General features: G+C 42.1%; 1 protein-coding gene across 4 annotated transcripts in view; it reads left to right on the forward strand.

The window, feature by feature from the left end:
* TRIM9 (tripartite motif containing 9) overlaps window positions 1-15,542 on the forward strand; it is a 119,473-nt gene that overhangs the window by 59,854 nt on the left and 44,077 nt on the right. For all 4 annotated transcript variants that reach the window (XM_023222655.2, XM_023222653.2, XM_023222654.1 and 1 more), the window contains exons 2-3: window positions 9,636-9,731; window positions 11,997-12,119. In XM_023222655.2, the coding sequence (XP_023078423.1) occupies window positions 9,636-9,731; window positions 11,997-12,119 (219 nt within the window). The remainder of the gene's footprint in view (window positions 1-9,635; window positions 9,732-11,996; window positions 12,120-15,542) is intronic.

Below are 15,542 nucleotides of genomic sequence, written 5' to 3' on the forward strand. Positions count from 1 at the left end.
GTATCCTTTGAAATATCTTATACATTTATATGGAGATAATGCATGTCTCTATATAACATATGGCAACAAAATTTGAGTCATGTCATATATCTATTGCTATCTTGAAATCTGTTCTTTTCACTTAATGTGTTATAAATATTTTCCCATATTACTAAATACGTTACTACCCCTTTTCAATAGCTATATAATACTCAGATAACACTATGTGCCAGGACGGCCTGCCAGGCTTTATACATATACAATCCAGAAAGATGGGTACTATTATTATTCAAAATTTTTATAGGTGATAGAATAGGACAAGGAAAGTTAAAGAAAGGAAAGTTAAGTGGTCCAAAGTCACAAATCTGTTGAGAAACACAGCGGAGATTCAGACCTAGGTAGTTTGGGGCCAGAATCCATGCTATTAACTGCTAAACTGTAGTGTAAGTCACTGTATAGGTCTCTATAATTTATTTAATTAATCTCCTATTTTAGAATAATTTGTTTCCTTCTTGTTGCAAAGAGTTGAAATGAAATTCATGTAGTAAATATTTGAAAACATTCTTGATTCTTCCTGTTTCCCAAGGTGAAACTGCATTAAACTTTCAAAATAGAGGATTTTTAAAAATCCCAAAATGCCCCTCTGAGTGGTCAATCCAATGCACACTCCTGCTGAAAGTGATGAGAGTACTTCTTTCCTGTGTGTCACTCTAAATATTTTCATTTGTGTTTTGTTTTTGTAATCTGATAAGCAAAGAATGGAATCTCATGTTTAAGATTTTACCTCTTAAAATTATCAGTATGTGGGGGAGAAGGGACCCTTTTTCAAAAACTTCATATTGTTTTTTTCCTAATTAAGGTCTAAATTCTCACTGGGTTTATTTGTGAAGCACTTAGAAGTGGTCCTGGCACATAGAGTGCTATCTAAGTGTGTGTTAAACAAATGTGGATTTTCTCACTGTTGATAACTGTTTGTAATCAAGGTGGACTTTACCACCAAGAAGCCTGAGAAGCCAAAAACTGGAAAACAATTCAGAAAATTCAGGTGGCCTGTTGAAGAGGAACTGAAAAGTCATGGATTACCAGTTTTAATAGATTATGGTCAGAGCATCTAGTTCACAGAATCTCTATTCTTTAGCATTTATACTTATTTTGTGGACAGATACATGTATATGATAGCTTTTGGTAAACATTCAAGGGATATATTCTCTTCTATATATAATATAAAGAGAATATGCATAATATAAACCTTTGGAACACATTCATATAAATACAACTGAACTTGTTAATTGGATTATTCAGATAACCTGTATTCTTGCTTATTATTTATCTGCTGGATCTATAATATTCTAAAATAAATAGATGATTTCTACAAATAAAAATTTGTTTTGATTTTTGTTTTTTGAGAGCTGGTTTATCAGCACACCACTGATTCTTGTGACAAAGAGGAAGAGCAAAAGAGCTAGCAGAAAATCACAGTGCCTCTTTAGGCTAAAAAGCAAGCCATATGGCCAAGGATGACAAGGGGGTAGGGACACATGCTCCATCTGCAGGAGGCACTGCAAGTCATGTGACAAAATGGGGCCAGGGAAAATTGTTCTGAACAATACTACAGTCTACCTCACTGTTTGAATAATTGTAATTGACCAAACCCTAAGTCAAGACGTGGTATGACAAGAGTGTTTTAGTGATTTATGTATGTATATTTTAACTTTATTCTTACTATAAAAATATCATTGGGCCAGGTACAGTGGCTCACACCTGTTATCCCAGCCCTTTGGGGGGCTGAAGCAGGCAGATCACAAGGTCAGGAGTTCAAGACCAGCATGACCAATATGGTGAAACCTCATCTCTACTAAAAATACAAAAATTAGCTGGGTGTGGTGGCGCACAACTGTAGTCCCAGCTTCTCAGGAGGCTGAGGCAGGAGAATCACTTGAACCTGGGAGGCAGAGGTTGCAGTGAGCTGAGATCGTACCACTGCACTCCAGCCTGGGCGAGAGAGCAAGACTCCATCTCAAAAATAAATAAATAAAAGTAACATTGGTTGAGTATCTCTTATCCAAAATGATTAGGACCAGTAGTGTTTCAGATTTTGAGTTTTGCAGATTCTGGTATATTTACATTTTACTTACCAGTGGAGGATCACTAATCCAAAAATCTAAAATCTGAAGTGCTCTAAAATTCCCAACTTTTTGAGTGCTGACAAGACGCTCAAAGGAAATGTTCATTGAAATGTTTCAGATTTTGGATTTTCAAAACAGGGATATTCAACCTGTACTACTTATTGAATTTTAACAATATGCTAGACATTGTGCAGAACTTTATAAACATGATTTCATGTAATCCTCATGGTAGTCCTATGATGTAGGTTCTGTTATCATCCCCATGTTGCAGTTGAGGAAACTGAAACTTAATACTTTAGATTGGGTTCCCTGGACACAGACTCTTGAGAGATGGTTAGTTGGTGAGTGCTCTTGGTAGATTCACCTGGAAGTGAGGAAGCCAGGATTGAACTGAGGCTGAAGCTAACCTGCAATGACCTCAACCAGTCCAACTAGAAGTTCTAGATCTGGGATGGTTCTTCAGGGTTGTCCCAAAATTGAAGCAAGGGGGCCCCAGCCATTCACTTGCCATGGGACATCCCCAGAAGGGGAGGTAGCTTTGAGTAAGGCAGTTAGTTCCCTGTGGCCAAGAGCAATTCCTAGTGTAATCTATCAACAGCTGATATTCCCTGCAGCTGGGAGAAGGATGCATAGTCTTTGAGAGAATATTCTGGGTAGAGCACCACAGTATTCACTACGGTTAGGTAATAGGTCCATGATCACACAACTAGTGAAATGCCACCATTGAAACTCAAGTCCGTCTGACTTTGAAGTCTATCCTATTAACTCCAATGCCATGTTGGTCCCCATTGCTCTGTCTGGCTCAGTTGCTACTATCTGATGGAATAATGGCGTGTCTGATACATTTTTTTATGGTTCAAAGAATGAAACAGTATGTTTAGACTTATATTGTTATTATAAAGGAGGCAAATGTCACTATGCATTAGCTTTTGGTGTGAATTTTTCTGTGCTTGGCCATGCAAGTCTAACAATGAAGAATGGGAGAGGGGATTCTATGTAATAGCGTGTTGGAATAAAAGCAGAGTCCTCCTCCTTTCTACCCTCCACACAGCTCATAGAGTCAGGTTCACAATAAAAATGGTGAGATTTGTTTAGTGTATGAGTGATGTGCTGGCTTAGGCAGAGGAATCTGCATCCTTAGTGATGTGCTCCGTCACTTATCCTTCAAGGTAACCTTTGCCTGCTGAAGGGTCAGCTCATTGCCCAGAGATTGCCCCGCTCTCCCTAAGTCAGAGGCAGGGGTAGCAACTGTCACTAACTAGCTGGACACTAGTTAAAGTGGTAAGGACAGATTTTAATGCATCAAAAAGACAGATTTTAATCAGTATACTGTTGCAACAGGGAAAAGAGTACATCGTGAACTGAACTCAACTTCGCTTTGTACAGAGGTAACTGGGCACTTTACCAGAGGAATGAGGGAATAGGAAAGGGATTGGGCAGGGGCTCAGAGTCACAGAAGTGAAAAAATTCCAAAAATGAGAAAGGAGAAAATTGGTCTGTATGAAATCCATCTGGGTTTGCTAATGTGTGCTTATTGAAGTTAGACCCCCACCCCCTCACAGAGACTGGCAGATAGAGTCCCTTTCTTCAGGTGTTCAATGGAACAACATCAAATTCTTTCGGCAGCCTGGATTTTCTCAGGCAGGTACTTTAAGGGAGGCTGGGGTCATCTTAGCAATTCAGCCTTGAGCTGTTAGAAACTGTGTTAGTGTTTCTTCAAGTCTTTATAAGCCAAGGTTGAGGCCTAGGTGAGAAGAGGGCTCAGAGGACCCTGGCTATAACTTGGTCAAGGATAGAATCTTCCTTCCTTCCTTCCTTCCTTTTTTTTGAAGCAATTTCATTCTTGTTGCCCAGGCTGGAGTGCAATGGTGCAATCTCAGCTCACTGCAACTTCCGCCTCTCAGGTTCAAGTGAGTCTCAAGCCTAGGCCTACTGAGTAGCTGGAATTACAGGCGCCCGCCACCACACCTGGATAATTTTTTGTATTTTTAGTAGAGACAAGGTTTCACCATGTTGGCCAGGCTGATCTTGAACCCCTGGCCTCAAATGATCCGCTTGTCTCTGCCTCCCAAAGTGCTAGGATTACAAGCATGAGCCACCGCAGCCGGCCTTGAATCTTTCTTACAACCAATTAACAATAAGCCGCAGTTTAATGGAGCAAATCCCGACCCATAAGATTCCTCTGATACCAGCCTTGCCCAAAGCCAAGAGCCTCACCATACTCCACTGATGGCATATCTCACATACAATCACATACATACGCATACACATTCTTACACACTTATACACTCATAAACTCACATTCTTACCCACATACACATAGACTTTCACACACTCACATGCATATGCACACTCATACACACACCTTTTGTCCCTATACTGTGTGCTTCCATTCCCAGGCCCAGCTACTCTTTTGCAAATCATAGCCTGTTCACTGCCCCAGCTCTTTGCTGGGCTTAGAGATAAGTTGACATCTCCAGACCACCTGGTCTTGGAGGACTCTGTAGTGAACTGGGGTTGGGATATATCCAGGATCTTCCAGCACCAGAGGAACCAGAGAAGGGATCCATTCTTGCAGACACTAAAGGTGCAGGCAGGAGGAATAGAAATTTTTCCTAGAAGGGGAATCAGGCCCCTTGAGCAGCTCAGCTTGATGGTTCCCCAAGTACCAGTCACTCTGTGAGGTCTCCTTCCTTTACTTCATTCCCACTTCACCCAATTTCTGCCCAAGATCTTAGGCCAGTAGTTGAAAAAGTTGGCAGTGGACCTGAATTCAAAGCTTTTTCCCTTCTCCATAAGACTCCTCTCTTAGTCAGGGGACTTTTTCAAATTCACCAGAAAACTTCATGCAGGAAAAAAGTTGAACATTTCATAGGTTAACTAGTCATGCTGTAATGTACATACTATCTGGCTGCTAAGCATAATCAGACCCCCTCATAATCAATCATAGTCATCCACTCACCTTCTCTGGTTGTACATGCTGTCACCATGGATTAAACAATTAAACAATTGTTTTGGCATGTGAGGGCGAGAGAATTCTCTTTTTTGGGGAGGCTGGAGCAAAGAGCCTGAGTTTGCCATCACATGAGGGTTTGTGTTCCAGCTGTTCCGTAAGTGAATGGTGAAACCTTCACTCAGGGGTATCCTCTTGGCACCTCTGCAAAATGGCAGGGAGGTGATTGGGATTGCATTGAAAGCACCCATCAGAGTTCCTGGCTCATAAGAAATGAGCAATGTATTAGAATTACTGGAATTTCTTTCTTGCACTTTTTAATTGTGCCATGTCAGTAATGTACTGAGTAACCGGCAATGAGTAATCACTGAGTAATGTGACTCAGAGATCAGTATTTCATTAGAAAAACTGTTTTTCTCCTGGGCAGCCTTCCCTCAAAGTCCCAGTACATCAATGGTCACTTTTTTCCTGAGTGTTGTGTTTTCCTTTGAACCTGGGAAGGCGCGGGAGTGGGCTTTGGCTCCTGGGCCCAGCGGTGTTGCGGTGCCTGAATGGCATGCACTGTGAAACAGCACCAGAAGGTGCCCCACGCCCAGGCAGGCAGCTGGGTCGTTTTCTGGGCCATCAAGCTGCCGGTGCTTGTTTGCCGCCTCATCTGTTTTGTACCAACTCTTCGAGTGACCCTCTTTGACCCATCCTGAGCCTGTAACTTCAGATCCCAGACAGCCAGAAAGCTTCTTTTCATTTGTCCCAGTTTATCTCTATCCAATATTCGCGGTGAATTGAGGGGAAAAGGCCAGGTGAAGAATGTTTACAGTGGGCAATGGAAAGAAGACACTGTCTTCTGCCTGAGCGTGCTCAGCAGCTTGGCCAAGTGAGGCGCTGGGCGGGCTGGATTGAATTGCATTACCCGTTTGCTGAGAGTGAGAAGTAGGTCCTGAAACATCCTCCACAGTCTCTCCCAGGGTAAGTGCCTGATCTCTCCTTCCTGGGGAGGCAAGGGGAGCCCGGGTCAGGGTGGAAGCTGAGAGTGAAAACCACACAAGGAGGGAAGGAGGAAGCAGAGTTCTTTGTTCCTCTCCTTCAGGCTTGAACAACTTGTCATCTTTCTGGGAGACCTCGGTGATCCTCAGCATGCCCCCGGCCGAGAACAACTTGACGAGATCAGGGCTTCAGCTGCGTCATCTTTCTCCTCTCACTCACCTTCAGATCGTGACACCTTTTCAGTCACCTAGAAAACGAATATCCAAGACATCTGAATGTCACTGCTTAGGCATTATAAACAGCTTTAGAACTGTACCTTTCTCCCTTAAATGACTGCTTGTACCGCCAAAGATGCCGTAATGAAAACACGTACTACATATTTGCATCTTCATTGTTCTGGTCATAAATTTCCAGCACTGCTCTGTGGTCCTGAATACAGAACATCTTTGTTAGCACAGAGTAGGAATTTAAATGCATCTGGGAAAAAAAAAAAATCAGTCAATAATAATGTTCTTGTACATCAGATGGAGCTTATAAATGTGATCAAAATACCATCCTATAAAAACAATGTGCATGTAAATCCTTACAATAAGAGCACTTTCTACTGATAGTCTTCTAGGATTTTTCATTGTCTCCTCAATTTCTATAAGTGGACAAAGCTTAAGAGAATGATTTATAGATCTTTATCTTATAATGCAATTGTTTATCAAATACCAGCACAATCAACAGCCAGGTAGAAGGCATTCTTGGGACTGAACATAAACACAAAGAGGAAATTGGAAATAAATTAATTTTTGCAGTTCACTTATTGCTTTGTCATATAAAATCCTGGGACTAAATGGGACCAGAACTCTTTGTCTACTACTAGGAATAATTGATTTTCTAAGTATACAGCAGCACCTGGTCAAAAAATCTTTATGGGTATCAAGTCTGACTTATACAGACACAATTAATTGCAAGGTTGGAATACAAGATGCCAGGCAGCTTTGCTTCTGTGTAACCAAGTCAATTTTGCTTCTGTACTGAAACATCTAAGTGTGGTTACTAAACATAGGTTATAATAAAAAGAGGAAGAAAACTATGGTAGTCCAGCAAACTTTTACTCATTCAAGAAAAAAAAAGATATGAGTTCTAAAGTAAGAATGACAAAAATTTTTCCTTTAAAATATGTATCTCATGTTATTGCCTGCTCTTCCAAATGAGACCTTTTTTCCCTCTTTTATCCCTTGGGCTCCTGGAAATATTAATAGTTATTGAGGAGAAACTTTTACTCCAAATAGTGTTGTAGCTGAGACCCAATCATAAAGAATTTTGCAGCTGTAGGCTTGCTTTGAGCTTTATCTTAGTTGTGTTGGTCTTGCCTCTTGGAGCCTGAATACACAGAGCCAAGTACAGGTGATCAAAAATGTTCTCCAACAGACCATGTTCCAGGAATCTGTCCTGCGAATGCCCCCAGTCAGCAGGTGTTTGTGTGAGCAAGAATGAAGAAAGCAAAATAGAGTTAACAGCTGGTCAGGCGCGGTGGTTCACACCTCTAATCCCAGCACTTTGGGAGGTCGCGATGGGCGGATCACCTGAGGTCAGGAGTTTGAGACCAGCCTGGCCAACATGGAGAAACCCCATCTCTACTAAAAATACAAAAATTCACTCGGTGTGGTGGTGCACTGCTGAAATCCCAGCTATTCGGGAGGCTGAGGCAGGAGAATTGCTTAAACCTGGGAGGCAGAGATTGCAGTGAGCCAAGATCGCACAATTGCACTTCAGCCTGGGTGAGAGAGTGAGACTCTGTCTCAAAAAAAAAGAAAAAAAAAAAAAAAGAGTTAACAATCAGTAAGCATCATGCATTGTGCACCAGTAGGGTAGTAGGGTTCTGGGCTTTAGATGTAGTATCTTATGCACTGCCCACAAAACCCAAGAATAGTACTCTTCCTCTCATTTTATGGATGAGGTAAAACTATGTATAAAGGGTTGGGCAGCCAGTAACTGGCGGCATTTCTGAATTCAGAATTATTCCTTTAACTAGCAGGAGCTTTCACATTGATTAATGCATTCAACCCTCACCATAACCCAACTACAAAGTATTACTATTCTTTCCACCTTTTCCATTGGAGTAATTCAGGTAACTTTCTCAAGGTCACACTTAGTAGGGGACAGAGTGAGAATCTGCAAGCTTTCAAAGCCTATGTTCTTTCTACCATCCCACATTGCCTCAACCAAGCATTTGGTGTGCATATTTTTAGACAGTCAGTGTCCAACTTTGTATTTAAAAGACAAATATAAGAGAAAAGCATTCATGGCACCAAGAGATATAATTTTAAGGTTCTGTCCTTTTACAGAAAGGAAAGGGTAGATGAATCATTGTGTTGGCAAGGAGAATAGGCTTTAGTTTGCAAAGAAGGCAGTGCAGGAAAGGGAGTCTGTCTCTGTACCTGAGGTACGGAAGGGTAGACCCAGACTGCTAGGAGGGGAAGGAATTTGTATCAAGTACAGTGATACTTGATATAAATTCCTGCTAGCAATAGAAAACTCCAGAACAGTGACTTACATAGGAGTTAATTGTTCTCGCATAACAAGAAAGCTAGTGGTGAAGGTTTCAGGTGCTGGCTCAGCTGCTCAAAGATGCCGTCAGAACCCGGCTCCTTCCCCTCCCTTCCCTCCACCCATACCCTATTGGCCTTCTCCTCTTGTGAGCCAGAAGACATCACATCCATCCTAAAGTCAGGAACTACAGGGGAGAGGCTGCATCAATCACAGTGGTTCCGTATCAGCAGAAACACAAAAGCTTTCCTAGACCCCTTCAGTCCCCAGCAGACTTCCACCTAGGTCTCATCCATCAGGATTGTGTACCACGGCCACCCCAGCAGACGAGGAGGCTGGAACAGCAAGTACCTACCTGGACACTTTGCCAACCCAGCAGAACTGCCTCCTCATATGGATGGGGTGGTGTGGGAAGAAAGAAAGAGAGTAAGCCTTGGTGTAGGAGGCTAGTGTGGAAAGGACACAAATGTGCTAAGGCAGCAGGGCTGTACTTGGGAGAAGGAAGAGGATGTGGATGAGGCGGGAGTGGAATGTCGTCCTGCCCTTTGAATTTGTGATTATATGTAAGTGGTCACAGAGGATCACACCAGTATCTACCCCTTCCTTCATCCTGTTATTGACTGTCTTCATTCTTTCTGCCCTAATCCCAGACCAATAGCCCTTGATGCTAAGTAACGTTGATAAGAATTAGATCATCTGACTCACTATTTTGTTTTGCTTTTTTAGTCCTTAGCGAATAATATGTATTCAATAAATGATTGCTTAGTTAATCAGTGAAGGAGATGAAGAAATTCTAGGTTGATATTGGCTGGTGAGGGCCTTTGACTGCTGTGGCCAGAAGTGTTCACTGCTTCCAAGGAGAAACTACTCAGGAGCCCAGGGAGTTTGGACACCGGAATCTACCCGTACAAATGCCAGCAAAAAGGTCTAACCTCAGATGAGGAATCTGAGGAGGTTGATGACTGTCCAGTTTTGAGTCTCACTGAAAACACCTGTGTGGCCTTGTTGCTGCTTCTGTGATTACAGCTTCATGGCTTCCTTCTTTGTCTTTGCAGAGCCAGCTCTCCCAGGCGCTGAACGGACTGTCAGACAGGGCCAAAGAAGCCAAGGAGTTTCTGGTACAACTCCGCAACATGGTTCAGCAGATCCAGGTATGGGTGTTACCTGGGACACAAGGAAACCCGTGGGTTAATATGTAACTGTGTGGCGGGAGAGTTTCCTTCTCCTCTTTGACTTTTATGTGTTGTGGGAAAATTCCTACTTTGTTGTTGTTGTTGTTCTTTACATACAAACACACGTAGAGATCAGCTTCAAAGATACCCCTTCTTAAGGTAGTTACTTTTTGCCAATAACCTGGAAACACAGCCTGATTTTCCAACTGGTTCCTGTCTTCCACACTGAGGTCCTAATTCTCTACTACTGAATATTCAGAAAGAGGCCTATTTCTTTGTAAATTCAGGATCCTTATTGCTGAGTTTGTAAAGCCCTGTAGGTTTCCAAAACACCTTGTAATAATTGTATCATTTAATGGTAACAGGTCACAGTTTTCTCTTCTCCCTTGTTCCTTCTTCCTCTTTTTTCTTCCTCCCTTTCTGCCTTTCTTTCTTCTTTTCTTCTTCCCTGACACACCATAATGCTTCTCCTCTGCTTAGACATTTAAATATTTTTCAACCATGATCCCCTGGCAACTCTAATTTCAGATTGCTTTATCTAGACACAATGACCAGCAGTTCAACCAGCATTTAAGAGCTCATAAATTCTCCACTATAGCTGAAGGAGAAAAACTATAGACTGTATGAGACACTAAAATAATGACCCTGTGTACTGTTTAGCATTCTTATGTTTTGAGGTTTGCCTCACAGAAATAACCTCAGCTCTGGCCTCCAGTAAGTTGACTAAGTTCATATTTAACCATGTCAAGGCAAAAATGGATTTTTAAATGTAAGCCACCCTTTCAAAGAATTACACACTGATTTCTTTGCCTTTTTTGGCACACATGCCCATGTTAAACTTTTGATTCCCTAACAGCCTAGCAGTTTTGTATACTTCCTTCTGTTTTCCGAAGCAATAGAGTTTATCAATCAGTTCTTTCTTTACTCTGCTGGCATAAAATGTGCAGCCCCAGGCTTGCCTCTGCCCGGGCCTCTTCATCAGAGCAAAGCTTTCTTTCTGCTCTAAATCAGTAACAGAGCTTACAAGGGGAAGGTTTCCCCTCGCCCCACCCTCCAATATTACCCTTCATGTGGCACAGAGAGCTCTTAAATGATGTTTTCCAAGGGCCTTCTCTGAGAGTTCAAAAACAATTGACGTGAAAGCCAAAATTTAGCATTGCTCAAGCAGTTACTAACACATTATTTACACAAAGACCTTGTATTTGAAAACAATTACTAAATGCCTACCAGTTGATTATTATATAAAGAGACACAGTTCTTTATGACTTTGGTAATAAATTAAAATTTGTGCCTTTAATAAATTAAAATTGTGCCTTCCTTGCCAGCCCCCAAAAGTTTACAGTTTCCTCAACTGGGTGGTGCTTTTTAAGTACTACTGATGTATATGTGAGTATTTAGCTTTCATTTACTGTAAATTACTTTTTTTTCAGATCATGGTTTAAGAATCACGATTGCATATGTTACTCATTGAAAGGCTTATCCTTAATAACAGAGTATAACTCATTGAAAGAATTGCTTGAAATAAATGTTTATGGCATGTACAGATTTAAATCAAATAAAAATGTTATATCCAGCATTTAATTTAAACATCAAAGGGAAGCTATAATTCATTTAGCATGAAGTTGCCTTTCCCCTGCAAGGTGTTGGGTCATATCTGATTTTTATGGCAGGGTGATCCCTGTTACACACATTGATTGTTTTTGTCTGCCTACTATTTGCTTTCCTTAATGAAAGGGGCAAGTACTTTTACCCGTTACTCTTGTATCTTATAAACTTCTGTTCTCATTGGATTATTGTTAACATTGAAGACCAGTGCCATCCTTTTTCTTCTTTATTCCTTTGAATTTAATGATTTCTCATGCCTCAGTAATGCCCCACTCCCTCCTCATTGCCTTTTTGAATGCCAGCTTCCACCATACATAGCTGGACATATGTGGCCTTCAAAAGCATTCATCCACAACTCTGTAAACTAAAGCTTTGTTTTACTTAATATAATTCAAAATGTGGAGATGATTTCCTTTTGATAAATTTAAGCAATAAATATTTATCCTTTTAATCTAAATTTAAAGCAAAACATGACCAGAGTAGAATAAAGTTTATCCAGTTATTTTTTTAAAATTTCCAAATGTGCATTGTGGACAGAGTTCCTTTTCATTCCCTTCAGCAGGATGGGGGAGCTCTGTTTTCTCTGGCAGCCTGAGGCACCCAGCACCTTGCAGTTGAGAAATGTGCTCTATTACACAGGAGAACAGTGTGGAGTTTGAAGCCTGTCTGGTGGCCCAATGCGATGCCCTCATTGATGCCCTCAACAGAAGAAAAGCCCAGCTGCTGGCCCGCGTCAACAAGGAGCATGAGCACAAGCTGAAGGTAAGTACTGCATCATGGGAAGAGCATAAAGCCAACAAGCCAGGCTCCCGGGAGGCATGATGGACAGGCTGGGAGAATTCCTTCCCATAGATAGGAGGAGAGGATGCCCACAGCCTTGGGGAGCCAGTGGTCTGGCCAGAAAGGAGCAGACACATCCCTCCCTTCACTACCTACTCCTTCATTTACCCAAATAATGTTTGTTGAGTGACTTTTCTCAGCCAGGAACTGCTGTGGACATAGGAATAATAAATAAATCAAAATTCTTGCCTTTATGCAACTTACATTCTATCAGGAGGGATAAATAATAAATAAGTGTCTTCCTCCATTTTATGTTGGTATAACAGAATCCCACAGACTGGGTGATTATAAATAATTGAATTATATTTAGCTCTTGGTTCTGGAGGCTGGGAAGTCCAAAAGCATGGTGTTGGCTTCTGGTGAGGGCCTTCATGCTGCATCATCCCATAGCATAAGGCAGAAGGACAGACGAGCATGGGAAACAAGAGAATAAGCGTCAAACTTCAACCTTTTTGTGGGAGCCCACTCCCATGATAATTAACCCTCTCCCAAGATAATAGCATTCATCCATTCATGAAGGCAGGGGCCTCATGTCCTAATTACTCCTTAAAGGCTCCACCTCTTAATACTTTTATAATGGCAATTAAATTTCAACATGGGTTTTGGAGGATATATTCAAACCATAGCAATAAGTAGGTAAAATATGGAGTAAATTAGCCAAAAAGTGCTAAGAAAAATTTTAAAAGTAGGGTAAGAGGATAGTGAGTACTGGGGATGGGGGTGGAAATTTTAAATAGAGTGGCCATACAGAGGCAAAAACGTACTTTTGAATTGAGAAATAGAATCTGTACTTTCTAGAAAATCAACATGATTTGTCTTAACTTCTCAAGTGAACTTTACAGTTGGAAGCTGCACAGAATTTTGTCATGACACGGTGGAATCAATTGGCTATAAGAATGGGACCCTATTGGCAGGACTGGTCCTCCAGGAGACATCTAACATTCCATCTATCGCCCCATTGGTGCAGGGCAACAAGATGTGAGAGGACGGATGAGTGGATGAGAAGAGCAAACCAGAGGGGGTCCAGCAGTAGACAATCAGCTGAGGCCCACACATGTGGCCAGCAGGCCTCAGAGTGGCTATTGGCGGGTGGTGGGTATGTAGTGTGCAGTGCTGGCATGGCTTAGGATGAAGGGGGAAATGAGGTCTGACCATATGCTCGTAGTGCTGGGCAGGGGAGCAGGAGGAGGGAGGGAAATGAAGGTGGCTCAGAAGGAGTCCTGCCCTTATGGAGTTTACAGTTCAATGGAAGAGATAAGTTATACCCACAGCTGACCCCAACACAGGTAGAGAGTGGGCTTCCAGGAGAGAGGTGCCCAATGTCACAGAAGTTGTGACAGGGCAAACCTACTTGCAGCTAAAATGGTCACAGAGTACCTCAAGAGCTGGCACCTGAGCAGTCCAAATTATAGGAAGTGTGTGTTAATGACCACTTACATTCCTACCTGCAGGAATCGGCAAAGCTGTCAGGGAAGAAGAGGGTGATTAGCACATGTGCACTGTGGTCTTGGTCCATCCGGTTAGGCCTGAGGACCAATGGATGTTTTCTGTATCCAGCACCTGGCCTAACATGGCTAAAAAACTGTCACTATAGCCCTTCAATTTGAGCACCCTTCAGAAACCCATAACTTCTATTGTTATAGCAGTCCTCAAAATATCATTTGAATCACATAGAACTGTATAAAATAAAACCACAAATGAAACTGAACAGTTTGCCCCACTAAATAGTGGACCAACTATTTAGGTACCTAGCCATAACATTTTAACTTTTTTCTTAATGGAAATATCTTTTTTGAAACATTGCAAACAACTTCCCGGCACTTTTTAAAAGAATATGGTGAACAGTTTGCGACAGTCACATGGTGATGGTAGGGCAACTCCAGCTTTTCTATATGGGAGAGACATAAAGGCAGCAATCTGGAGGGAAGGGGGAATTTTTTGATGATTGAGAATGCATCATTTATCCCTATCAAAGAATGGCAGAAGGCATGAGAAGCCCGCTTGCCCTCCTGCTCTGTGCTGCCTCTGCAGAACAGGACTGTGAGAAAATCACTTAAGGACTGTGTTGTGGCTGTAGATGTCATTGCCCAGGAATGGCTTTCACGCATCGCTGGGATGCCACATCGCGTGACTATGTCCTCTTCCCCCCTCTGATGGTCCATCTGTACTGGCTGGGCTGCCCCGGCAGGGCATGCGGATGCATTTGGGGGTTGCTGAGCAGAGGCAGCTGCCTGCCCTCATTCCACCCTGCCCAGGCTGGAGTTTCCTGCCCAGACCTCAAAGGACTGCAGAAACCAGAGACAGGTGGCTGGCTGTCCCCCACAGCAGCAAAGCTGTTCTGTCTTCTGTCACGAGTGATTTGTTTCTCTGCTGTTTTCAGCTGATTATATCTGTCATTGCTTCCAAAAACAGCCACCAGTGCCACTCACACCGTCATGACCACTGATACAGGCCTCCACGGCTCGCTCGCTCTCCTTCTCTCCCCCTGCCTTTTCCCTTTCTTGTCACTTTTGTTGCTACTCAGGTTTGTGAGAAAAGACTGGCCTTTTATAGACATCACTTGCCAAGCACAGTACTTCTTTCTATCTTTGTTGGCTAACCCGTCACTCACTGTCCTGCAGGGGTAATCTTATGTTCTTCCGCTTCCCTTTGGCTGAGTTCTCTGAGGGCCTGCTTTTTGCTGACAAAGAGAGGAGTTGTGTGTGTATTTTTCTGGCAACTCTCTCCTAGAGCAATCCAAAAAACTAGGGATGCTGGAAAGTGAGTGTGTATTTACACAGTCTTTATAATCTACTCGTGTCCCTCTCTGAAAGCACTGATTGCTTGAACAGATTTAATAGTTCTGGTTCTGAAGTAAGACGGAACTGAGTGGTAAAGAGCCCATGTTCTATGTCATAGAGGCTGGTGTGAGAGGACACACTTTCTCACTTAACTAGGTTTCTCACCTTGAGCAAGTCTGTGACTCAAAAATTTATTTCCTCTGTAAAATAAGGCTAGAAGTGGTACCTCACAGGGCATTGCAAAGCACTTAGCACAATCTTTAATGTATATTAACTATTATGTTGTGATCGAGAGAGAATGACTGGAAATATGGTTTCATTCAACACACTGAAGAATTGTTTCCAGGGGCTTGTTTTCTATGATACCATAGTTCATAGTCTAGAATTAGCCCATACACTGGTGTTATTATCCGTGAACCTGGGAGATTCTTTAGTGGCATGAATTCATAATTGATCATTGTATAAAATAGTTCACAAAGTTTGGTGAGCTAAAAAAAGCAAAGCAGCTTCTGAGACATATGCAGATGTGGACATGTTTGAGGAAAACTGTTTGAAATGTAAATTA

The sequence above is a fragment of the Piliocolobus tephrosceles genome, chromosome 6, assembly GCF_002776525.5.
Source record: "Piliocolobus tephrosceles isolate RC106 chromosome 6, ASM277652v3, whole genome shotgun sequence".
NCBI classification, from domain to species: domain Eukaryota; kingdom Metazoa; phylum Chordata; class Mammalia; order Primates; family Cercopithecidae; genus Piliocolobus; species Piliocolobus tephrosceles.